The sequence below is a fragment of the Cuculus canorus genome, chromosome 1, assembly GCF_017976375.1.
Source record: "Cuculus canorus isolate bCucCan1 chromosome 1, bCucCan1.pri, whole genome shotgun sequence".
NCBI lineage: Eukaryota > Metazoa > Chordata > Aves > Cuculiformes > Cuculidae > Cuculus > Cuculus canorus.
Genome location: NC_071401.1, coordinates 641,970 through 667,375, shown reverse-complemented (window position 1 = coordinate 667,375; position 25,406 = coordinate 641,970). Strand labels below are relative to the sequence as shown.

At 60.8% G+C, this 25,406-nt stretch overlaps 1 protein-coding gene across 5 annotated transcripts in view; it reads left to right on the top strand.

The window, feature by feature from the left end:
* DCHS1 (dachsous cadherin-related 1) overlaps window positions 1–17,601 on the top strand; it is a 104,208-nt gene extending 86,607 nt beyond the window's left edge. For all 5 annotated transcript variants that reach the window (XM_054078867.1, XM_054078844.1, XM_054078849.1 and 2 more), the window contains exons 15-21: window positions 124–237; window positions 3,664–3,875; window positions 5,837–5,991; window positions 8,086–8,216; window positions 8,920–9,206; window positions 10,914–11,052; window positions 14,892–17,601. In XM_054078867.1, coding sequence (XP_053934842.1) covers window positions 124–237; window positions 3,664–3,875; window positions 5,837–5,991; window positions 8,086–8,216; window positions 8,920–9,206; window positions 10,914–11,052; window positions 14,892–17,452 — 3,599 coding nt within the window. In that variant the 3' untranslated portion in view covers window positions 17,453–17,601. The remainder of the gene's footprint in view (window positions 1–123; window positions 238–3,663; window positions 3,876–5,836; window positions 5,992–8,085; window positions 8,217–8,919; window positions 9,207–10,913; window positions 11,053–14,891) is intronic.
* Window positions 17,602–25,406: the final 7,805 nt, after the last annotated feature.

Below are 25,406 nucleotides of genomic sequence, written 5' to 3'. Positions count from 1 at the left end.
CCCGCGCCGCCGGTAGATCCTTCTCCCTCTGGTGGAGTCCCGCTGACCTCACCCCACCCCACCCCTCCCTGATGTCCACCCTGGGGCTCCGCTGCCCCTTCACGCCGTCCCGCTCTCTTCCAGGCACCGTGGTGGCGAACGTCCAAGCCGTGCACACGGGGGGCTCCTCTGGGAGCATCACCTACAGCATCGTCAGCGGCAACGAGAAGAAGGCTTTCCTGATCCAGCCCAGCACAGGTAGAGCACCAGGACCTCCTGGTGGGAAGCGGTGGGAGCTCAGTGCCTGCTCCGAGGTGGGGAACCCACACAGGGACACAGGAGCTCAGTCGACACCTCTGTGGAACCATGGAATGGGTTGGGTTGGGTTGGGATGGGTTGGGTTGGGTTGGGTTGAAAGGGCTCTTCAGGCCAATCCCTTTCCAGCCTTTGGAATCATGGAATGGGTTGGGTTGGGTTGAAAGGGATCTTAAAGCCCATCCATTTCCAACCCTTTGGCACATGGACCAACCTTTGGAATCAGGGAATGGATTGGGTTGGGTTGGGTTGGGTTGAAAGGGATCTTCAGGCCAATCACTTTCCAGCCTTTGGAATCATGGAATGGGTTGGGTTGGGTTGAGTTGGATTGGGTTGGGTTGGGTTGAAAGGGATCTTAAAGCCCATCCATTTCCAGCCTTTGGAATCATGGAATGGGTTGGGTTGGGTTGGGTTGGGTTGAAAGGGATCTTCAGGCCAATCCATTTCCAGCCTTTGGAATCATGGAATGGATTGGGTTGAGTTAAAGGGGTCTTAAAGCCCATCCATTTCCAACCCTTTGGCACATGGACCAACCTTTGGAATCAGGGAATGGATTGGGTTGGGTTGGGTTGGGTTGAAAGGGCTCTTCAGGCCAATCCATTTCCAGCCTTTGGAATCATGGATTGGGTTGGGTTGAAAGGGATCTTAAAGCCCATCCATTTCCAACCCTTTGGCACATGGACCAACCTTTGGAATCAGGGAATGGGTTGGGTTGGGTTGGGTTGGGTTGGGTTGAAAGGGATCTTCAGGCCAATCCATTTCCAGCCTTTGGAATCATGGAATGGGTTGAGTTGGGTTGGATTGGATTGGGTTGAGTTGGGTTGGATTGGGTTGGGTTGGATTGGGTTGGGTTGGATTGGGTTGGGTTGGATTGGGTTGGGTTGGATTGGGTTGGGTTGGATTGGGTTGGGTTGGATTGGGTTGGGTTGGGTTGAAAGGGATCTTCAGGCCAATCACTTTCCATTTCCAGCCTTCGGAATCATGGAATGGATTGGGTTGGGTTGAAAGGGATCTTAAAGCCCATCCCTTTCCAGCCTTTGGAATCATGGAATGGGTTGGGTTGAAAGGGATCTTAAAGCCCATCCATTTCCAACCCTTTGGCACATGGAAGAGCCTTTGGAATCATGGAATGGGTTGGGTTGGGTTGGGTTGGGTTGGGTTGGGTTGGGTTGAAAGGGATCTTCAGGCCAACCCATTTCCGGCCTTTGGAATCATGGAATGGGTTGGGTTGGGTTGAAAGGGACCTTAAAGCCCATCCATTTCCAACCCTTTGGCACATGGACCAACCTTTGGAATCAGGGAATGGATTGGGTTGGGTTGGATTGAGTTGAAAGGGATCTTCAGGCCAACCCATTTCCAGCCTTTGGAATCATGGAATGGATTGGGTTGGGTTGGGTTGAAAGGGATCTTCAGGCCAATCCATTTCCAGCCTTTGGAATCATGGAATGGGTTGGGTTGGGTTGAAAGAGACTTTAAAGCCCATCCATTTCCAACCCTTTGGCACATGGACCAACCTTTGGAATCATGGAATGGATTGGGTTGGGTTGGGTTGGGTTGAAAGGGTTCTTAAGGCCAACCCATTTCCAGCCTTTGGAATCATGGAATGGATTGGATTGGGTTGAAAGGGATCTTAAAGCCCATCCATTTCCAGCCTTTGGAATCATGGAATGGGTTGGGTTGGGTTGGGTTGGGTTGGGTTGGGTTGAAAGGGATCTTAAAGCCCATCCATTTCCAACCCTTTGGCACATGGACCAACCTTTGGAATTATGGAATGGGTTGGGTGGGAAGAACTGAACCCAGGATCTGAGGTGTGGTCTCCTCAGCGCTGAGTCCAGGGGGTCAATCCCATCCCACCCCATCCCACCCCATCCCACCCCATCCCATCCCTTCCTCCCACCTCCACTCCAGCCCTGGGGACCAGTGGTGCTCCGAACACCCTGGATGTCCCCTGGACACTCCTCGGTTGGGATGGTGACACCACATCCCCTCAAGGGACCGTTTCCCTCAGGGAATGCGCCCCGAAGACAGGATTTTTCCCTCTTTGAGTCTTGTTTGTCCATCTGTGAGGTCCTGCCTTGGTGGAGCATCTCCTGCCCACGGACGGCCTCGGAGAGTTGGGGTCGTCCAACCTGGAGAAGAAAAGGCTCCATGGAGACCTTAGAGCAGCTTCCAGTAGGGAAAGGGGCTCCAGGAAAGCTTCCATTGGTTCTGGTTGGCTGGAGAAGTCAATGCCTCATCCTGGAGGTGTTGAAGGCCACGTTGGATGGGGCTCGGAGCAACCGGATCCAGTGGGAGGTGTCCCTGCCCATGGGCTGGAACTGGAGGGGCTTTGACGTCCCTTCCAACTCAAACCATTCCATGATTCCATGATGTTGAGGTGGAACTGGAGGGACTTTGAGGTCCCTCCTGACCCAACCCATTCCATGATTCCATGATGTTGAGGTGGAACTGGAGGGGCTTTGAGGTCCCTCCCGACCCAAACCATTCCATGATTCCATGACGCTGAGGTGGAACTGGAGGAGTTTTGAGATCCCTCCCGACCCAAACCATTCCATGATTCCATGACGTTGAGGTGGAACTGGAGGGGCTTTGAGATCCCTCCCGACCCAAACCATTCCATGATTCCATGACGCTGAGGTGGAACTGGAGGAGTTTTGAGATCCCTCCCGACCCAAACCATTCCATGATTCCATGACGTTGAGGTGGAACTGGAGAGGCTTTGAGATCCCTCCCGACCCAAACCATTCCATGATTCCATGACGTTGAGGTGGAACTGGAGGGGCTTTGAGATCCCTCCCGACCCAAACCATTCCATGATTCCATGACGTTGAGGTGGAACTGGAGGAGCTTTGAGGTCCCTCCCGACCCAAACCATTCCATGATTCCATGACATTGAGGTGGAACTGGAGGGGCTTTGAGGTCCCTCCCGACCCAAACCATCCCATGATTCCATGACATTGAGGTGGAACTGGAGGGGCTTTGAGGTCCCTCTCAACCCAACCCATCCCATGATTCCATGATGTTGAGGTGGAACTGGGTGGGCTTTGAGGACCCTCTCAACCCAACCCATCCCATGATTCCATGACGTTGGGGTGGGTTTAGCGTCGCAGCACAGGCGTCAACATGGAGCGGTTCTTCTCTAAACCGGTCCTACCTCCAACGGTGTCTCCACGGCAGGAGAAGACCGAAGCTGCCTCTGCTCGGGACACCTCACGGGGACCATCGAGGTGGTTCCCACCTTGGCGTGGGCTCCAAGAGCTCCGTTCTGCTGGAGAACGGATGGATGAGCAGCGAGATGATGGTCCAAAGGAGCTGAGGGATGGACGGTTCCTCTCTCACCCACCCCATCCTGCTCTTCTCCCGCCCCAGGTGCCATCTCCGTGCGGGATTCCAGCAGCCTGGATTTCGAGGCCAATCCGCGGCTGCGCTTGGTGGTCCAAGCGGAGACAACGGCTTCCTTCGGCTTCATGGCCATCAACCTCAACCTGCAGGACGTCAACGACAACTTCCCGCGCTTCCAGCTCCAGAACTACGTGGCCTTCATCTGGGAATCGCAGAGCTACGACTCGCCCGTTATCCAGGTACGGATCGGGACACGGATGGGGACACGGAAGCATGGGATGGGTTGGGCTGGAAGGGACCTCAGAGCTCATCCAGGTCCAACCTCATGAGGTTCCTCCATCCAGACCTTGGTGCTCAGCTGGAAGGGACCTCAAAGCTCATCCAGGTCCAACCTCATGAGGTTCCTCATCCAGACCTTGGTGCTCAGCTGGAAGGGACCTCAGAGCTCATCCAGGTCCAACCTCATGAGGTTCCTCCACCCAGACCTTGGTGCTCAGCTGGAAGGGACCTCAAAGCTCATCCAGGTCCATCTCATGAGGTTCTCCCATCCAGACCTTGGTGCTCAGCTGGAAGGGACCTCAGAGCTCATCCAGGTCCATCTCATGAGGTTCTCCCATCCAGACCTTGGCGCTCAGCTGGAAGAGTCCTCAGAGCTCATCCAGGTCCAACCTCATGAGGTTCCTCATCCAGACCTTGGTGCTCAGCTGGAAGGGACCTCACAGCTCATCCAGGTCCAACCTCATGAGGTTCCCCCATCCAGACCTTGGTGCTCAGCTGGAAGGGACCTCAGAGCTCATCCAGGTCCAACCTCATGAGGTTCCCCCATCCAGACCTTGGTGCTCAGCTGGAAGGGACCTCAGAGCTCATCCAGGTCCATCTCATGAGGTTCTCCCATCCAGACCTTGGTGCTCAGCTGGAAGGGACCTCAAAGCCCATCGAGGTCCAACCTCATGAGGTTCTCCCATCCAGACCTTGGTGCTCAGCTGGAAGGGACCTCAGAGCTCATCCAGGTCCAACCTCATGAGGTTCTCCCATCCAGACCTTGGTGCTCAGCTGGAAGGGACCTCAGAGCTCATCCAGGTCCAACCTCATGAGGTTCCCCCATCCAGACCTTGGTGCTCAGCTGGAAGGGACCTCAGAGCTCATCCAGGTCCATCTCATGAGGTTCCTCCATCCAGACCTTGGTGCTCAGCTGGAAGGGACCTCAAAGCCCATCGAGGTCCAACCTCATGAGGTTCTCCCATCCAGACCTTGGTGCTCAGCTGGAAGGGACCTCAGAGCTCATCCAGGTCCAACCTCATGAGGTTCTCCCATCCAGACCTTGGTGCTCAGCTGGAAGGGACCTCAGAGCTCATCCAGGTCCAACCTCATGAGGTTCCTCCATTCAGACCTTGGTGCTCAGCTGGAAGGGACCTCAAAGCTCATCCAGGTCCAACCTCATGAGGTTCCTCCATCCAGACCTTGGTGATCAGCTGGAAGGGACCTCACAGCTCATCCAGGTCCAACCTCATGAGGTTCCTCCATCCAGACCTTGGTGCTCAGCTGGAAGGGACCTCACAGCTCATCCAGGTCCATCTCATGAGGTTCCTCCATCCAGACCTTGGTGCTCAGCTGGAAGGGACCTCAGAGCTCATCCAGGTCCAACCTCATGAGGTTCCACCATCCAGACCTTGGTGCTCAGCTGGAAGGGACCTCAAAGCCCATAGAGGTCCAACTTCATGAGGTTCCCCCATCCAGACCTTGGTGCTCAGCTGGAAGGGACCTCAGAGCTCATCCAGGTCCAACCTCATGAGGTTCCTCCATCCAGACCTTGGTGCTCAGCTGGAAGGGACCTCAGAGCTCATCCAGGTCCAACCTCATGAGGTTCCTCATCCAGACCTTGGTGCTCAGCTGGAAGGGACCTCAAAGCTCATCCAGGTCCAACCTCATGAGGTTCCTCCATCCAGACCTTGGTGCTCAGCTGGAAGGGACCTCAGAGCTCATTCAGGACCAACCTCATGAGGTTCCTCATCCAGACCTTGGTGCTCAGCTGGAAGGGACCTCAAAGCCCATAGAGGTCCAACCTCATGAGGTTCTCCCATCCAGACCTTAGTGCTCAGCTGGAAGGGACCTCAAAGCTCATCCAGGTGATGGATGGGTCCCACCTTGTGAAGGTTTGTAGGGCTCCACCAGCTGCTGAGTGTCTTTGGTGGCTTTGCAGGTCCTGGCCGATGATCTGGACCAGGGAGCCAACGGTCAGGTGACCTACGCCATCAATCAGTCTTTGCCGATGACGGGTTTGTACCACATCGACCCCCAGAGCGGTACCATCACCACCGCGGCCATCCTGGACAGAGAGATTTGGTCCCAGACCCGGTGAGTGGCGCCGGGACGAGAGGAACCGCGGCCGCTCCATCCCTTCCCAATCCCTTACGTAGAATCACGGAAGGGTTTAGGATGGAAGAGACCTCAAAGATGATGGAGTCATGGGATGGGTTGGGTTGGAAGGGACCTCAAAGATGATGGAGGCATAGAATGGGTTGGGTTGGGAGGGACCTCAAAGCCCATCCAGGTCCAACTCAACATCATGGAATCATGGAATGGTTTGGGTTGGAAGGGATCTCAGAGCCCATCCTGTTCCACCTCAACCTCATGGAATCATGGAATGGGTTGGGTTGGGAGGGACCTCAAAGCCTCTCCAGGTCCACCTCAACATTATGGAATCATGGGATGGTTTGGGTTGGAAGGGATCTCAGAGCCCATCCAGATCCAACTCCCTGCCATGGACCAACCCTTGGAATCATGGGATGGGTTGGGTTGGGAGGGACCTCAAAGCCTCCCCAATTCCAACCCCTTCCCATGGACCAACCCTTGGAGTCATGGGATGGGTTGAGTTGGAAGGGACCTCAAAGATGATGGAATCACAGAATGATTTGGGTTGGAAGAGATCTAAAAGGTGATGGAATCATGGAATGGTTTGGGTCGGGAGGGATCTCAAAGCCCCTCCAGTTCCACCTCAACGTCATGGAATCATGGAATAGGTTGGGTCGGGAGGGACCTCAAAGCCTCTCCAGTTCCACCTCAACACCATGGAATCATGGAATGGGTTGGGTCGGATGGGACCTCAAAGCCTCTCCAGTTCCACCTCAACACCATGCGCAGCCCCCGGTAGGGTTCTTCCTGCAGGTGGATCACCACCACGCCGGTGGAGGAGAGCGCCGGTTGCCCCAAGTCCGTGGCCAAGACGAAGAGGGTGCGCTGGCGCGGGTGGAGCGAGCCCAGGGGCCGCAGCAGCTGGATGTCCCCCGTGTAGGAGTCGATGGCGAAGGCGGCGTTGGGGGCGGCCAAGCGGTAGAGGATGGAGGCGTTGGCGCCCGCGTCCCTGTCCTCGGCCCTCACGGTGGCCACCACCTGCTTCGGCGGCGCGTGGCGGGACAGGTTGAGGGCGAGCGGGCTGTGCGGGAAGGCGGGAGCGTGGTCGTTGACGTCCTGCACGGTGACGGTGACGCGCACGGCGGCGCTTTTGGGCTCCCGCGGGGCCGAGTCCACCGCCTTGGCCAAGAAGCTGTAGGTGGGGCGGCGCTCGCGGTCCAGGGCTCGGGCGCTGCGGAGGCGCCCGCTCTGCGGCTCCACCTGGAAGGCGCCGAGCGACTCGTTGCCCAGGTAGTAGGAGACGCGGCCGTTGGGGCCCTCGTCGGGGTCGTGGGCCGCCAGCTGCAGCACCAAGGCGCCCACCGGCAGGTCCTCCGGCACCTCCACCGCGTAGGAGGCCTGGGCGAAGCGGGGCGCGTTGTCGTTGAGGTCCAACACCCGCACGCTCACCACCATGGTGGCGCTGCGCGGCGGCGCGCCGCCGTCTCGCACCACCACCGCCAGGCTGTAGGAGGCGGCGCGCTCCCGGTCGAGGGCGCGGGTGGTGGAGAGGACACCGGAGATGGGGTCGAGGCTGAAATCCTGCTCGGGGTCTCCGTCTGGAAGAGAAGAGAGGGGAGAAGATGACGGCGGGACCGGAACCGGCGCGGCAAGCGCAGCTCCGGTGGGAGGTGGAACTGGAGGGGCTTTGAGGTCCCTTCCGACCCAAACGGTTCCGTGATGTTATGACACGAGGGAGGACCTGCTCGGTCCCGCCCGGAGAGGCACCGCCACCTCCCAGGAGGGGAGGTTGTGGTGAGGTTCCCCGAGGAACGAGGGGTGGGATGGAAGGGAACGGCCTCCGGTTGAGCGAGGGAGGTTTAGGTTGGACGTCGGGAGAAGTTCCGTGATGGAAGGAGCGGTGAAGCCCTGGCAGAGGCTGCCCGGGGCGGTGGTGGAGTCCCCATCCCTGGAAGGGGGTTCAAAGACCATGGAGATGTGGAGCATTGGGCCGCGGTGGGGTTGGGCTGACGGTTGGGTTGGATGAGCTCGGAGGTCTTCTCCAACCTTCGTGATTCCATGATGATTCGGTGCCCCCTGTGCCGCGCTCGCCCACAGCTTGGTGGTGACGGCGATGGACAGAGGGACGCCGCCTCTGGTGGGCTCAGCCACGTTGACCGTCGTGGTGATGGACCTCAACGACAACAGCCCCACCATCCCCTTCCCGCGGGAGGTGCGGGTCCCGGAGAGTAAGTGCTCCTCAACCCCACGGAGAAGGCGTCCCCCGTGGCCGGAGCGCGGCCACAACGGACACCCGAGGGTTGGAGAGAAGACCCCAAGAGGTCAACCCATCCTCTTGGCTGGTTCCAACCCATGGGCTGAGCTCCCCTGCAGCTCTTGGCACCTTCCTCTTTGATGATCTCGGGGTTCTCCTGAGGTTCCTGAGGGACCATGATTTTAAGTCCATCCTGGTGAGGTCTGGAAGGGAGGGTGGAGCGAACTGATGTCTCTAAGGCCGCGGTGGGGTTGAACCTCTTTGTTCCATGTGAGGAATGTCTCCCACAGCTTAGGGACCATGAGGAGCCCCCAGAGAACTTGTGGTGTGATAGCACCGAGGGTTCTCCTGAGGTTCCTGAGGGACCATGATTTTAAGTCCATCCTGGTGAGGTCTGGAAGGTGGTGGAGCGAACTGATGTCTCTAAGGCCGTGGTGGGGTTGAACCTCTTTGTTCCGTGCGAGGAATGTCTCCCACAGCTTAGGGACCATGAGGAGCCCCCAGAGAACGTGTGGTGTGATAGCACCGAGGGTTCTCCTGAGGTTCCTGAGGGACTCAGGTGGATTCCCAACACATCCGTGGCCAACGGGAACCCTGCAGGGGCTCCATGGGGTCCTGAGACCTTCTCCTTGCCCGTGTCCCACCGCGTGAGAGGCTCACGGCTCCGCTCTCCGCAGACGCGCTCTTGGGCACGCAGATCGCTCAGTTGACCGGCAACGACGTGGACACGGGCCCCGCGCTCTCCTACGCGCTGGTGGACGGCGATGCCGCCGCCGGCACCTTCGCCGTCTTCCGCTACGGGGGTGGCATCGCCCTGACGGCGCCGTTGGACCACGAGCGGCGCAGCTCCTACACCGTCACCCTGCGCGCCTCCGACGGCCGCCACGAGACCCAGGCCAACCTCACCATCCTCGTGGAGGACGTCAACGACAACGCCCCCACCTTCAGCCAGGCCTTCTACCAGGTACCGGGCGCGCGGGGGGCGTTGGGAGAGGCCATCTGCTGCTCCTCCGTGGCCCACGTGGCCTTCTGAAGCACGGAGACCTCCTGAAGGGCGGCTCCAAGCCCATCCCGGCCCCTCTCTTGGTGGTATCGTGGAATCACGGAAGGTGGGAAAGGCCACCAAGATCATGCGGTCCAACCATGGCAGCCCCACTGTGATGATCGAATTGTGTCCTCATGGGTCATAACCACATGGATTTGGAACCCCTCCAGGGAGGGAGACTCCACCACGGCCCTGGGGAGCCCCTGAGGCAGTGGGAGATGTCCCTGTCCATGGAATTGAGTGGGCTTTGAGGTCCCCTCCAACCCAAACCATCCCATGACTCCAAGGGTTGGTCCACGGGAAGGGGTTGGAACTGGGTGGGCTTTGAGGTCCTTCCAACCCAAACCATCCCATGACTCCAAGAGCTGCTCCATGGCAGGGAGTTGGATCTGGATGGGCTTTGAGGTCCTTTCCCACCCAACCCAGTCCACGATTCCATGATTCTAAGAAATCCTTTCCTGTGAGGGTGTGGAGGCTCTGGATCCGGTTGCCGGGAGAGGTGGGAGATGCCCCATCCTGGAAATACCCAAGACCAGGTTGGATGAGGCTCGGAGCAACCGGATCCGGTGGGAGGTGTCCCTGCCCATGGTGTGGAACTGGAGGAGCTTTGAGATCCCTCCCGACCCAAACCATCCCATGATTCCATGACGTTGAGGTGGAACTGGAGGAGCTTTGAGGTCCCTCCTGACCCAAACCATTCCATGATTCCATGACGTTGAGGTGGAACTGGAGGAGCTTTGAGATCCCTCCCGACCCAAACCATCCCATGATTCCATGACATTGAGGTGGAACTGGAGGGGCTTTGAGATCCCTCCCGACCCAAACCATTCCATGATTCCATGACGTTGAGGTGGAACTGGAGGGGCTTTGAGATCCCTCCCGACCCAAACCATTCCATGATTCCATAATGTTGAGGTGGACCTGGAGGGGCTTTGAGGTCCCCCCTGACCCAAACCACTCCATGATTCCATGACGTTGAGGTGGAACTGGAGGGGCTTTGAGATCCCTCCTGACCCAAACCATTCCATGATTCCATGACATTGAGGTGGAACTGGAGGAGCTTTGAGATCCCTCCCAACCCAAACCATTCCATGATTCCATGACGTTGAGGTGGACCTGGAGGGGCTTTGAGATCCCTCCCGACCCAAACCATTCCATGATTCCATGACCTTGAGGTGGAACTGGAGGGGCTTTGAGATCCCTCCTGACCCAAACCATTCCATGATTCCATGACATTGAGGTGGACCTGGATGAGCTTTGAGATCCCTTTTGACCCAAACCATTCCATGATTCCATGACGTTGAGGTGGACCTGGAGGGGCTTTGAGATCCCTCCCGACCCAACCCATCCCATGATTCCATGATGTTGAGGTGGAACTGGAGGAGCTTTGAGATCCCTCCCGACCCAAACCATTCCATGATTCCATGACATTGAGGTGGAACTGGAGGGGCTTTGAGATCCCTCCCGACCCAAACCATTCCATGATTCCATGACATTGAGGTGGAACTGGAGGGGCTTTGAGATCCCTCCCGACCCAAACCATCCCATGATTCCATGACGTTGAGGTGGACCTGGAGGGGTCCCTCCTGACCCATCCCATGACCCCGATGGTGGCTCCTCCCGCAGGTTCTGGTGCCGGAGCACACACCGCCGGGCACCGTCGTCCTCACCGTCAGCGCCACCGACGCCGACTCGGGGAGCAACGGAGAGGTGACCTTTCACCTCACCGCCCCGAGCCAGGACCTCACCATCGACCCCCACAACGGTGCGTGGGGGATATCGGGGGGAGAACGGGGGGAGAACGGGGGGAGAACGGGGGGATAACGGGGGGATAACGGGGGGAGAACGGGGGGATAATGGGGGGATAATGAGGGGATAATGGGGGGATGATGGGGGGATAACGGGGGGATAACGGGGGGATAATGGGGGGATAACGGGGGGATGACGGGGGGATAATGGGGGGATAACGGGGGATAACGGGGGGATGACGGGGGGATGATGGGGGGATAATGGGGGGATGACGGGGGGATAACGGGGGGATGATGGGGGATGATGGGGGGATGATGGGGGGATGATGGGGGGATAACGGGGGGATAACGGGGGGATAATGGGGGGATAACGGGGGGATGACGGGGGGATGACGGGGGGATAATGGGGGGATAATGGGGGGATAACGGGGGGATGACGGGGGGATGATGGGGGGATAATGGGGGGATAATGGGGGGATAACGGGGGGATGACGGGGGGATAATGGGGGGATAACGGGGGGATAACGGGGGGATAATGGGGGGATAACGGGGGGGATAACGGGGGGATAACGGGGGGATGACGGGGGGATAATGGGGGGATAATGGGGGGATGATGGGGGGATAACGGGGGGATGATGGGGGGATAATGGGGGGATGACGGGGGGGATGATGGGGGGATGATGGGGGGATAATGGGGGGATGATGGGGGGATGATGGGGGGATAATGGGGGGATGATGGGGGGATGATGGGGGGATAACGGGGGGATAATGGGGGGATAATGGGGGGATAATGGGGGGATAACGGGGGGATAATGGGGGATGATGGGGGGATAATGGGGGGATGATGGGGGGATAATGGGGGGATGACGGGGGGATAATGGGGGGATAATGGGGGATGATGGGGGATGATGGGGGATAACGGGGGGATAACGGGGGGATGATGGGGGGATAATGGGGGATGATGGGGGGATGATGGGGGATAACGGGGGGATAACGGGGGGATGATGGGGGGATGATGGGGGGATAATGGGGGATGATGGGGGGATAACGGGGGATGATGGGGGATAATGGGGGGATGATGGGGGGATGATGGGGGGATAATGGGGGGATGATGGGGGGATAATGGGGGATAATGGGGGGATGATGGGGGGATAACGGGGGGATAATGGGGGGATAATGGGGGGATAATGGGGGGATGACGGGGGGATAATGGGGGGATAATGGGGGATGATGGGGGGATAACGGGGGATGATGGGGGATAATGGGGGGATGATGGGGGGATGATGGGGGGATAATGGGGGGATGATGGGGCGGATGATGGGGGGATGATGGGGGGATAATGGGGGGATGATGGGGGATAATGGGGGGATGATGGGGGGATAATGGGGGGATAACGGGGGGATAATGGGGGGATAATGGGGGATGATGGGGGGATGATGGGGGGATAACGGGGGGATAATGGGGGGATGATGGGATAATGGGGGATGATGGGGGGATAACGGGGGATGATGGGGGATAATGGGGGGATGATGGGGGGATGATGGGGGGATAATGGGGGGATGATGGGGGGATGATGGGGGGATAATGGGGGGATGATGGGGCGGATGATGGGGGGATGATGGGGGGATAATGGGGGGATGATGGGGGATAATGGGGGGATGACGGGGGGATAATAGGGGGATAATGGGGGGATAACGGGGGGACAACGGGGGGATAATAGGGGGATGATGGGGGGATGATGGGGGGATAATGGGGGGGATAATGGGGGGATGATGGGGGGATAACGGGGGGATAATGGGGGGATAATGGGGGGATGATGGGGGATAATGGGGGATGATGGGGGGATAACGGGGGGATGATGGGGGATAACGGGGGATGATGGGGGGATAACGGGGGGGACAACGGGGGGATAATAGGGGGATGATGGGGAGATGATGGGGGGATAATGGGGGGGATAATGGGGGGATGATGGGGGGATAATGGGGGGATAATGGGGGGATAACGGGGGGATGACGGGGGGATGATGGAGGGATAACGGGGGGATAACGGGGGGATAATGGGGGGATAATGGGGGGATGATGGGGGGATGACGGGGGGATGATGGGGGGATAATGGGGGGATAACGGGGGGGATGGTGGGGGGATAACGAGGGGATAACGGGGCGATAATGGGAGGATAACGAGGGGATAATGGGGGGATGATGGGAGGATGATGGGGGGATAATGGGGGGAAAATGGGGGGATGGTGGGGGGATAACGGGGGGATGATGGGGGGATAACGGGGGGATAACGGGGGGATGATGGGGGGATAACGGGGGGATGATGGGGGAATAATGGGGGGATAATGGGGGGATAATGGGGGGATAACGGGGGGATTCCTGTGGCTCTGTCCGTGGTTCTCTCTGTGGTTCTCTCTGTGGTTCTCTCTGTGGGTCTCTCCATGGGTCTCTCTGTGGGTCTTTCCATGGGTTTGTCCGTGGCTCTGTCTGTGGCTCTGTCCATGGGTCTCTCCATGGGTCTCTGTGTGTGTCTGTCCATGGGTCTGTCCGTAGATCCGTCCGTGGCTGTGTCTGTAGGTCTGTCTGTGGGTCTGTCCGTAGATCTGTCCAGGGATCTCTACAAGGGTCTCTCTGTGGGTCTCTCTGTGGGTCTGTCTGTGGGTCTGTCCATGAATCTCCCTGTGGGTCTGTCCGTAGATCTGTCCATGGCTCTGTCCATAGATCTGTCCGTGGGTCTGTCCATGGGTCTCCCTGTAGATCTGTCTGTAGATCTGTCCATGGCTCTGTCTGTGGGTCTGTCTGTGGGTCTCTCTGTAGGTTTCTCTGTGGCTCTGTCTGTGGGTCTGTCCATAGATCTGTCTGTGGCTCTGTCCGTGGGTCTCTCCATGGGTCTCTCTGTCGGTGGCTCTGCCCGTCGCTCTGTCTGTGGGTCTGTCCGTAGATCTGTCCGTTGGTCTGTCCATGGGTCTCTCCATGGCTCTGTCTGTGGGTCTCTCTGAGGGTCTGTCCGTAGATCTGTCTGTTGGTCTGTCCGTGGGTCTCTCTGTAGGTTTCTCTGTGGCTCTGTCTGTGGGTCTGTCCGTAGATCTGTCTGTTGGTCTGTCCATGGGTCTTTCTATGGCTCTGTCTGTGGGTCTGTCCATAGATCTGTCCATGGGTCTCTCTATAGCTCTGTCCATGGCTCTGTCCATGGGTCTCTTTGAGGGTCTCTCTATGGGTCTGTCCATGGGTCTGTCCGTAGATCTGTCTGTAGATCTGTCCATGGGTCTCTCTATGGCTCTGTCTGTGGCTCTGTCCGTGGGTCTCTCTGTCCGTGGCTCTGTCTGTAGATCTGTCCATGGGTCTCTCTGTGGGTCTCTCCATCCATGGCTCCGTCTGTGGCTCTGTCCGTAGATCTGTCCATTGGTCTGTCCATGGGTCTCTCTATGGCTCTGTCCGTGGCTCTCTCCGTGGGTCTCTCCGTCCGTGGCTCCGTCTGTGGGTCTTTTTGTGGGTCTGTCCGTAGATCTGTCCATAGATCTGTCCATGGGTCTCTCTGTGGATCTGTCCATGGGACTCTCTGAGGGTCTCTCTATGGGTGTGTCTGTGGCTCTGTCCGTGGCTCTGTCCGTTGGTCTGTCCATGGGTCTCTCTATGGCTCTGTCCATGGCTCTGTCCGTAGATCTGTCCGTGGCTCTGTCCGTTGGTCTGTCCATGGGTCTCTCTATGGCTCTGTCCATGGCTCTGTCTGTGGCTCTGTCCGTTGGTCTGTCCATGGGTCTCTCCGTGGCTCTGTCCGTGGGTCTGTCCGTGGGTCTCTCCGTCGGCGGCTCTGCCCGTGGGTCGTTATCCGACGCCGCTCTCCGCCTCTCTCCGCAGGGACTCTGCTGACCCTTCGCCGTGTGGAGGCGTCGCAGTCCCCTCTGGAGGTGGTGGTGGAGGCGCGGGACGGCGGTCGCCCGCGGCGCCGCGCGTGGGCCGCGGTGCACGTGGTGGTGCAGGATGTCAACGACCACGGGCCGCGCTTCCAGGCGCCGCGCTACAACGCCAGCGTGGCTGAGGACCTGCGGCCCGGCACCACCGTGCTGACGCTGGAGGCGGCCGACGCCGACCTGGCGCGCCCCAACGCCGCCTTCGACTTCACCATCGTCGGCGGCAACGGCGGCAACGCCTTCCAGGTGGAGAGCGGGCGGGCGCGCGGCGCGCTGGTGCTGCTCGAGCCGCTCGACTTCGAGGCCGTGGCGCTCTACAACCTGACGGTGGCGGCCACGGACCGCGGCGTGCCGCAGCGCAGCGCCGCCGTCACGGTGCTCATCGCCGTCCGCGACGTCAACGACAACGCCCCCGTCTTCGCCCGCCCCGAGTACCGCGCGGCGGTGAGCGAAAGCGCCGCCCCCGGCACCGAAGTGCTGCGCGTGGCCGCCCACGACGCCGACTCGGGGCCGCGCGGCACCGTCCGGTACTCCATCAGCTCCGGCGACCGGCGCGGGTTCTTCCGGCTGCACGAGAGCAGCGGAGCGCTGAGCGTGGCGCGGGCGCTGGACCGCGAGGCGCAGGCGCTGCACGCGCTGGTGGTGCGGGCGACGGACGCGGCGGGCGGGCGCTTCGCGCTGGTGCCGGTGGCCGTCGAGGTCAAGGACGTCAACGACAACAAACCCTACTTCCCGGTGGAGGTGGTGAGCGCCAGCGTGCGCGAGAACCTCCCGCCCGGCACGCTGCTCACCACGCTGCGTGCCGTCGACGCCGACGCCGGCGCCTTCGGCCGGCTGCGCTACGCCGTGCTGGAGGAGGAGGAGGCGGCGGCAGAGCCCGGCGCCGCCGACGGGCGCCGCGCCTTCACCGTCAACAGCAGCTCCGGCGAACTGCGCTCGCGCCTCACCTTCGACTACGAGCGAACCAAAGCCTTCCGGCTGCTGGTGAGCGCCACCGACGCCGGCAACGCCTCGGCCACCGCCACGGTGCGCGTGACGGTGACCGGCGAGGACGAGTACGACCCCATCTTCCTCAGCCCGGCCTTCAGCTTCGAGGTGCCGGAGGGCGCCCGCCGCGGGCAGAGCATCGGCCGCGTGTTGGCCACCGACGAGGACGAAGGCGCCGACGGCGTCGTGCTCTACTCCTTGGCCAAACCCTCGCCGTACTTCGCCATCAACCGGACGACGGGCGCCATCTGGCTGCGGGTGGACAGCCGGGCGCCGGCGGGCCGCGCCAAGCGGGAGCCGCGCGAGATGAGCCTGGAGGTGATGGCGCGCGGGCCGCTGCCCGCCTCGCGCTCGGCCGCCGCCCGCGTCACCATCGACGTCACGCACACCTCCTTCGGGCTGGCGCCGGACCTCAACCTCCTGCTGGTGGCCGTGGCCGCCTCGCTGGGCGTGGTGGTGGTGCTGGCGGCCGTGGCCATCGTCCTGGCGCTCATCCGGCACCGGCGCGGCCGCCACAAGCCCGAGGCCGACGGTGCGCTGGGCCGCGCGCCGAGCGGGTCGCTGCAGAAGCTCGGCCGCGAGGAGCCGGCGCTGCCCGGCGCCGAGCACATCTACCACCAAGCGCTGCCCGGCTACGGCGCCGAAGCGGGCGGCGCCTACACGCGCGGCGGCTCCTTGGACCCCTCGCACTCCAGCGGGCGCGGCTCGGCCGAAGCGGCCGAAGACGACGAGATCCGGATGATCAACGAGTACCCGCGCGTGGCGAGCATCACGGCCGCCATGCAGGAGCACCGCGGCCCCGACTCCGGCATCCAGCAGGACGCCGACCAACTCTCCGACATCTCCTGCGAGCCCACCGCCATGGAGGCCGCCCAGTGGTTCAAGAGCAAGAAGGGAGCGGCGCTGCTGCTGCCGGGGCCGCCGCCATCGCTCTACCGCGAGGAAGGGGGCGGCAGCGCCTTCCTGGGCGTTCGCTGCGGCCTCGGCGTCTCCTCGGCGCCGCAGGACTACGCCTTCCCGGAGGACGGCAAACCCTCGGTGGAGGGATCGCTGACGGCCATCGTGGCGGGCGAGGAGGAGCTGCGCGGCAGCTACAACTGGGATTACCTCCTCAACTGGTGCCCCCGCTTCCAGCCGCTCGCCAGCGTCTTCACCGAGATCGCGCGCCTCAAGGACGAGAGCGCCGCCCGCAAACCACCGGCGGCGGCCAAAGCCGAGCCCAAGCCCCGCATCGACCCTCCGCCCCTCATCACCTCCGTCGCCCACCCCGGCGCCAAATCGGTGCCGCCCAAACCGCCGCCCGGCCGGACCTTGGCGGCGGCGCCGCGCCGCTCGCCCATCAGCCACGAGGGCTCCATCGCGTCGGCCGCCATGTCGCCCAGCTTCTCGCCCTCGCTCTCGCCGCTGGCCGCCCGCTCGCCCGTCGTCTCGCCCTTCGGCGTCGCCCAAGGGCCGGCGGCCGCCGCCATCAGCGCCGACCGCGCGCTGGAGACGCCCGACGAGGCCGAGCTCAGGATTTAGCGCCCACGCGGCTCTCCCGGCGCTCCGCGGATCCTCCGGGGACCTTTCGACGCCCTCCGGACCATCGGGGATCTCCGATGCCGACACCGCGCGGCTCTTCGGACTCGCGGGACGGCGCTTCCCACGTCGACCCTCACGCCTCGCGCTCCGGTGAAGCCCCTCATCTCCTTGGCCCCCGGTGGCGCCGGGCGGGAACGCTCCCAGGACGCGGCGGGAGAGCCCTCGCGGCGCAGACGGACCGCCAGAAGGCGGCTTTTCCACCTCCGATGGATGCGTTGGGTGGGATCTCTCACGCCCTCCCGGCGCCGCGGGTGACCCCCACGGAGGAGGGACCCCCATTTCCCGGCGTTCCGTTGGGAGGCGGATGCTCGACGGGACCTGGAGGAGCCGCTCCGGCATCCGAGAGCCGCGGCGGCGCTGACGCCACGGCAGCACCGCGGCCACGGAGCCCTCACGGCGGCGGTGGGCACCGGCGGCTCCGTCGGCCCGCGGGGAGCAGGAGGTCCCCCAAAGCGCGGCGGACACCGCGATGGCCGCAGGGGGGATGAGGGGCGGCGGCGGATGAGGACCGGAGCCCCGCGCAGCGCTCGCCGCCATCGGTGGCGTCTCCACACTGGGCCCAATGGTCTCCGTGGGACCCGCGGCGATGGGGCCGGTCCCCCTCCCTCGCCCCGACGGCGGCAACGGCCATCAGCGCTCGCCACACCGCCGGCGTCCGGCGCGCCGCCCCGGTGCTGCCGATGGGGTGATGGGTGCTGCCCATGGGGCGATGGGTGCTGCCAATGTGGCGATGGGTGCTCCCGATGGGGCGATGGGTGCTGCCAATGGGGCAATGGGTGATGCCGATAGGGCGATGGGTGCTCCTGATGGGGCGATGGGTGATGCCGATGGGGCGATGGGTGCTGCCAATTGGGCGATGGGTGCTGCCGATGGGGATCTGGGTGCCGCCAATGGGGCGATGGGTGCTGCCAATGGGGCGATGGGTGCCGCCAATGGGGCGATGGGTGATGCCAATGGGGCTCTGGGTGCTCCTGATGGGGCGATGGGTGCCGCCAATGGGGGTCTGGGTGCCACAAATGGGGCTCTGGGTGCTGCCAGTGGGGCGATGGGTGATGCCAATGGGGCGATGGGTGCTCCTGATGGGGCTCTGGGTGCCGCCGATGGGGCGATGGGTGATGCCGATGGGGCGATGGGTGCTGCCCATGGGGTGATGGGTGCCGCTAATGGGGCTCTGGGTGCTCCCAATGGGGCTCTGGGTGCTGCCGATGGGGCTCTGGGTGCTGCCAATGGGGCGATGGGTGCTCCTGATGGGGCTCTGGGTGATGCCAATGGGGCTCTGTGTGCCGCCAATGGCGCTCTGGGTGCCACCGATGGGGCTCTGGGTGCTGCCGATGGGGATCTGGGTGCTGCTGATGGGGCGATGGGTGCTGTCGATGGGGCAATGGGTGCTCCCGCTGCGGTTCTGGGTGCTCCCGCTGCATCCCTGGGTGCCCTCACTGCATCCCTGGGTGCTCCCGCTGCACCTTTGGGTGCTCCCACTGCATTCCCAGGTGCTCCTGCTGCAGCCCTGGGTGCCCTCACTGCACCTTTGGGTGCCCTCACTGCATCCCTGGGTGCCATCCCTGCATCCTGGGTGCTCCCATTGCATCCCTGGGTCCCCTCACCGCATCCCTGGGTGCCCTCTCTGTGTCCCTGGGTGCCCTCACTGCACCTTTGGGTGCCCCCACTGCATCCCTGGGTGCCATCCCTGCATCTCCGGGTGCCCTCACCGCATCTTTGGGTGCTGTCTCTGTATCCCAAGGTCCCTTCACAGCATCCCTGGGTGCCCTCACTGCACCTTTGGGTGCCCTCACTGCATCCCTGGGTTCCCTCACTGCACCCTTGGGTGCTGTTTCTGTATCCCAGGGTCCCTTCACAGCATCCCTGGGGGCCCTCACTGTGTCTCCAGGTGCCCTCACTGCGTCCTGGGTGCTCCCACTGCATCCCTGGGTGCCCTCACTGCACCTTTGGGTGCCCCCGCTGCATCCCTGGGTGCTCCTGCTGCATCCCTGGGTGCCATCCCTGCATCGCCGGGTCCCCTCACTGCACCTTTGGGTGCCCCCACCGCATCCCTGGGTGCTGCTGTTGCATCTTTGGGTGCCATCCCTGCACCTTCGGGTTCCCTCAGTGCTTCCCTGGGTGCCCTCACTGCACCTTTGGGTGCCCCCACTTCATCCCTGGGTGCTGCTGCACCTTTGGGTGCCCTCACCACACCTTTGGGTGCCCTCAGTGCTTCCCTGGGTGCTCCCACCACACCTTTGGGTGCCCTCACTTCATCCCTGGGTGCCCTCACTGCACCTTTGGGTGCCCTCACTTCATCCCTGGGTGCCCTCACTGCACCTTTGGGTGCCCTCACTGCATCCCTGGGTGCTCCCACCACACCTTCGGGTGCCTCTCCTGCATCTTTGGGTGCCCTCACCGCACCTTTGGGTGCTCCAACCACATCTTTGGGTGCTCCGACTGCACCTTTGGGTGCCCTCACCGATCTTTGAGTGCTCCCACCACACCTTTGAGTGCTCCCACTGCACCTTTGGGTGCCCTCACTGCATCCCTGGCTGCTCCCACAACACCTTTGGGTGCCCTCACCAATCTTTGGGTGCTCCCACTGCACCTTTGGGTGCCCTCACCGCACCTTTGGGTGCTCCCAGCACACCTTTGGGTGCCCTCACCAATCTTTGGGTGCTCCCACTGCACCTTTGGGTGCCCTCACCAATCTTTGGGTGCTCCCACCACACCTTTGGGTGCTCCCACCACACCTTTGGGTGCCCTCACTGCACCTTTGGGTGCCCTCACCAATCTTTGGGTGCCCTCACTGCACCTTTGGGTGCTCCCACCAAACCTTTGGGTGCCCTCACTGCACCTTTGGGTGCTCCCAGCACACCTTTGGGTGCTCCCACCGCACCTTTGGGTGCCCTCACTGATCTTTGGGTGCTCCCACCACATCTTTGGGTGCTCCCACTGCACCTTTGGGTGCTCCCATCTCACCTTTGGGTGCCCTCACCGCATCTTTGGGTGCTCCCACTGCACCTTTGGGTGCTCCCACCTCACCTTTGGGTGCTCCCACCTCACCTTTGGGTGCCCTCACCGCGCCCCCGGGCGCCGGCAGTCGCGGTGACCCCAGGCCGGCTGCTGCCGGGTGGGAATTCCCATCCCCTCTCCTGCCCCGAAGCCTCCGGCTCCGGCCCCAAAGGTCCATCACCCAAAGCCAAACCTCCTCCCTTCTGCTCCTTCCACCCCACCTCACACCGGGGACCCTCCGGAATCTCAAAGGTCTTGGGGAGCATCTGAAAGGTCTTGAGGAGCACCATAAAGGTCTTGGAGAGCATCTCAAAGGTCTTGGGGAGCATCATAAAGGTCTTGGGGAGCATCATAAAGGTCTTGGAGAACATCTCAAAGGTCTTGGAGAGCATCTCAAAGGTCTTGAGGAGCATCATAAAGGTCTTGGAGAACATCTCAGAGGTCTTGGAGAGCATCTCAAAGGTCTTGGGGAGCATCATAAAGGTCTTGGAGAGCATCTCAAAGGTCTTGAGGAGCATCATAAAGGTCTTGGAGAGCATCATGAAGATGATCTCCAAAGTCTCCCCCGGCCCCATCCCCACTCTGAACCTCCCACTTTGGGCCACGCGTCCCACTCCGGTGTCCCCACACCCAGCGGAGCCCCCGAGGCCCCGCGCGTGGGTGGGAGCCACCACCGAGGGGACACGGGATGGGGACCGAGGGGGACAGGATGGGGACTGAGGGACATAGGACGGGGATCTGAGGAGGGATGGTGGCACCGAGGGACGGGATGGGGACATGGGATGGAGATGGTGACACCAAGGGAGAGGATGGGGACACGGAATGGGGACACGGGACAGGGATCCACACAGGGATGGTGGCACCGAGGGACAGGATGAGGACACGGGATGGGGACATGGGATGGGGACACGGGACAGGGATGGTGGCACCGAGGGCCAAGACAGGAATGTGGGACAGGGATGGTGGCACCGAGGAACGGGACGGGGACACGGGATGGGGACACGGGATGGGGATCCGCACAAGGATGGTGGCACCAAGTGACGGGATGGGGACATGGGATGAGGATGGTGGCGCCGAGGGACAGGATGGGGACACGGAACAGGGATGGGGACACCGAGGAACAGGATGAGGACATGGGACAGGAATGGTGGCACCAAGTGACAGGATGGGGATATGGGATGGGGACACGGGACAGGGATCTGCACAGGGATGGTGGCACCGAGGAAGGGAATGGGGACACGGGACAGGGATGGGGACACCGAGGAATGGGATGGGGACACGGGACAGGGATGGGGACACCGAGGAATGGGATGGGGACACGGGATGGGGACACGGGACGGGGATCCGCACAAGGATGGTGGCACCAAGCGACGGGATGGGGACACGGGATGGGGATGGTGGCACCGAGGGACAGGATGAGGACACGGGATGGGGACACAGGATGGGGACACCAAGGAACAGGATGAGGACATGGGACAGGGATGGTGGCACCAAGTGACAGGATGGGGATATGGGATGGGGACACGGGACAGGGATCCGCACAGGGATGGTGGCACCGAGGAACGGGATGGGGACACGGGATGGGGACACAGGACGGGGACACGGGATGGGGATCCGCACAGGGATGGTGGCACCAAGGGTGGGACACGGGACGGGGATCCCCACTGGGATGGTGGCACCAAGGAATGGGATGGGGACACGGGATGGGGACACGGGACAGGGATCTGCACAGGGATGGTGGCACCGAGGAACGGGATGGGGACACGGGATGGGGACATGGGATGGGGACACGGGATGGGGACATGGGATGGGGATCCCCACAGGGATGGTGGCACCAAGGAATGGGATGGGGACATGGGATGGGGACACGGGATGGGGACACGGGATGGGGATCTGCACAGGGACGGTGGCACTGAGGGTGGGACCCGGGATGGGGATCCCCACAGCCACGGTGACACCAAAGCGCCTCCATCCCCTCTCGGTGTCCCCATTGCGCCGATGGCCTCGGGGACACACGGATGGGTCCCCACCGCGCGGGGGCGGAGGCGCCGGCGGGACACGATCCCTCCTTAGGGATTCCCTGGAGCGCGATTCCCGTCAACCGCGTCCGGCGTTGGTCCCTTCGGCGGCGCCGGATGTGCCGAGTGGGATATTCCGAGTGGGATGTTCCGAGTGGGATGCGATGAGTGGGATGGGATGAGTGGGATGGGATGAGTGGGATGGGATGAGTGGGATGTTCCGAGTGGGATGTTCCGAGTGGGATGGGATGAGTGGGATGGGATGAGTGGGATGTTCTGAGTGGGATGTTCCGAGTGGGATGGGATGAGTGGGATGGGATGAGTGGGATGTTCCGAGTGGGATGGGATGAGTGGGATGTTCCGAGTGGGATGCGATGAGTGGGATGTTCCGAGTGGGATGCGATGAATGGGATGGGATGAGTGGGATGGGATGAGTGGGATGGGATGAGTGGGATGTTCCGAGTGGGATGTGATGAGTGGGATGTGATGAGTGGGATGGGATGAGTGGGATGGGATGAGTGGGTTGCGATGAGTGGGATGGGATGAGTGGGATGTTCCGAGTGGGATGTTCCGAGTGGGATACAATGAGTGGGATGTTCCGAGTGGGATGGGATGAGTGGGATGCGATGAGTGGGATGTTCCGAGTGGGATGTTCCGAGTGGGATGCGATGAGTGGGATGTTCCGAGTGGGATGCGATGAGTGGGATGGGATGAGTGGGATGGGATGAGTGGGATGTTCCGAGTGGGATGTTCCGAGTGGGATGTGATGAGTTGGATGGGATGAGTGGGATGTTCCGAGTGGGATGTGATGAGTTGGATGGGATGAGTTGGATGGGATGAGTGGGATGTTCCGAGTGGGATGTTCCGAGTGGGATGTGCCGAGTGGGATTCGCCGCCGGAGCGCCGCAGCCAAGTGCCAACTCCTCAACGAATGCCTTAATAAACCACAATTGTTTCTACGGATGCGGAACCATCGCTGAAGGGTCAGAAGAGCGTTCCGGGTGGGAGACGGAGCTGACGGAGAAGGATTGGGATCAGGGAATGGGGGGGGTTGGGAAGGACTTCAAGGATCATGGAAGTGTGGAATGGTTTGGGTTGGAGAGGGACCTCAAAGATCATGGAATCATGGGATGGGTTGGATTGGAAGAGACCTCAAAGATCATGGAATGGGTTGGGAAGGACTTCAAGGATCATGGAACCATGGAATGGGTTGGGTTGGAAGGGACTTCAAGGAGTATGGAATTGTGGAATGGGTTGGGTTGAGAGGGACCTCAAAGATCATGGAATCATGGGATGGGTTGGGTTGGAAGAGACCTCAAAGATCATGGAGTGGTTTGGGTTGGAAGGGACTTCAAGGATCATGGAATCGTGGAATGGTTTGGGTTGAGAGGGACCTCAAAGAGCATGGAATGGGTTGGGAAGGACCTCAAGGATCATGGAACCATGGAATGGTTTGGGTTGGAGGGGACCTGAGGGAGCATGGAATGATGGAATGGGTTGGGTTGAGAGGGACCTCAAACATCATGGAATGGTTTGGGGTGGGAAGGACTTCAAGGATCATGGAACCATGGAAGGGTTTGGGTTGGAGGGGACCTGAAGGATCATGGGATCATGGAATGGGTTGGATTGGAAGGCACCTCAAAGATCATGGAATGGTTTGGGTTGGGAAGGACTTCAAGGATCATGGAACCATGGGATGGGTTGGATTAGAAGAGACCTCAAAGATCATGGAATGGTTTGGGTTGGAAGGGACTTCAAGGATCATGGAATCGTGGAATGGTTTGGGTTGAGAGGGACCTCAAAGAGCATGGAATGGGTTGGGAAGGACCTCAAGGATCATGGAACCATGGAATGGCTTGGGTTGGAGGGGACCTGAAGGATCATGGGATCATGGAAGGGTTTGGGTTGAGAGGGACCTCAAAGACCATAGAATGGTTTGGGTTGGGAAGGACTTCAAAGATCATGGAACGATGGAATGGGTTGGATTGGAAGAGACCTCAAAGATCATGGAATGGTTTGGGTTGGAAGGGACCTCAAAGATCATGGAAGGGGTTGTGAGGGACTTCAAAGATCATGGAACCACGGGATGGGTTGGGTTGAGAAGGACCTGAAGGAGTATGGGATCATGGAAGGGTTTGGGTTGAGAGGGACCTCAAAGAACGTGGAATGGTTTGGGTTGGAAGGGACCTCAGTGGTCATCGATCCATAGAATCATGGAATCCCGGGATGGTTTGGGTTCAAGGCTCATGGAATGGGCTGGAAGGACCCCAAAGAACATGGAATCATGGGATGGGTTGGGTTGGAAGGACCCCAAAGAACATGGAATCATGGGATGGTTTGGATTGGAAGGGGTCTCAAAGATCATGGAATCATGGAGAGGTTTGAGTTGGAAGGGACTCAAAGGTCACAGAATCCTGGGATGGGTCAGAATGGACCTCAAGAAGCGCGGGATGATGGAACCACGGAATGGGTTGGGTTGGGAAGGACCTCAAAGACCATGGGAGGATGGGATGGGTTGGGAGGGACCTCAAAGACCATGGAATCATGGGATCATGGGATGGGTTGGGAAGGACCTCAGAGATCATGGGATGACGGAATGGTGTGGGTTGAGAGGGACCCCAAAGACCATGGGATGATGGGATGGGCTGGGAGGGACCTCAAAGACCATTGGATCGTGGGATCATGGGATGGGTCGGAAGGAGCTCCACCCAAGACCTCCGGCAGCTCCTGGAGGAGCCCCATCCTGCAGCTCAGGACCCCCCAGAGCAGCTCAGGACCCCCTCAGAGCCCCATTCTGCAGCTCAGGACCCCCTCAGAGCCCCATCCTGCAGCTCAGGACCCCCCAGAGCAGCTCAGGACCCCCTCAGAGCCCCATCCTG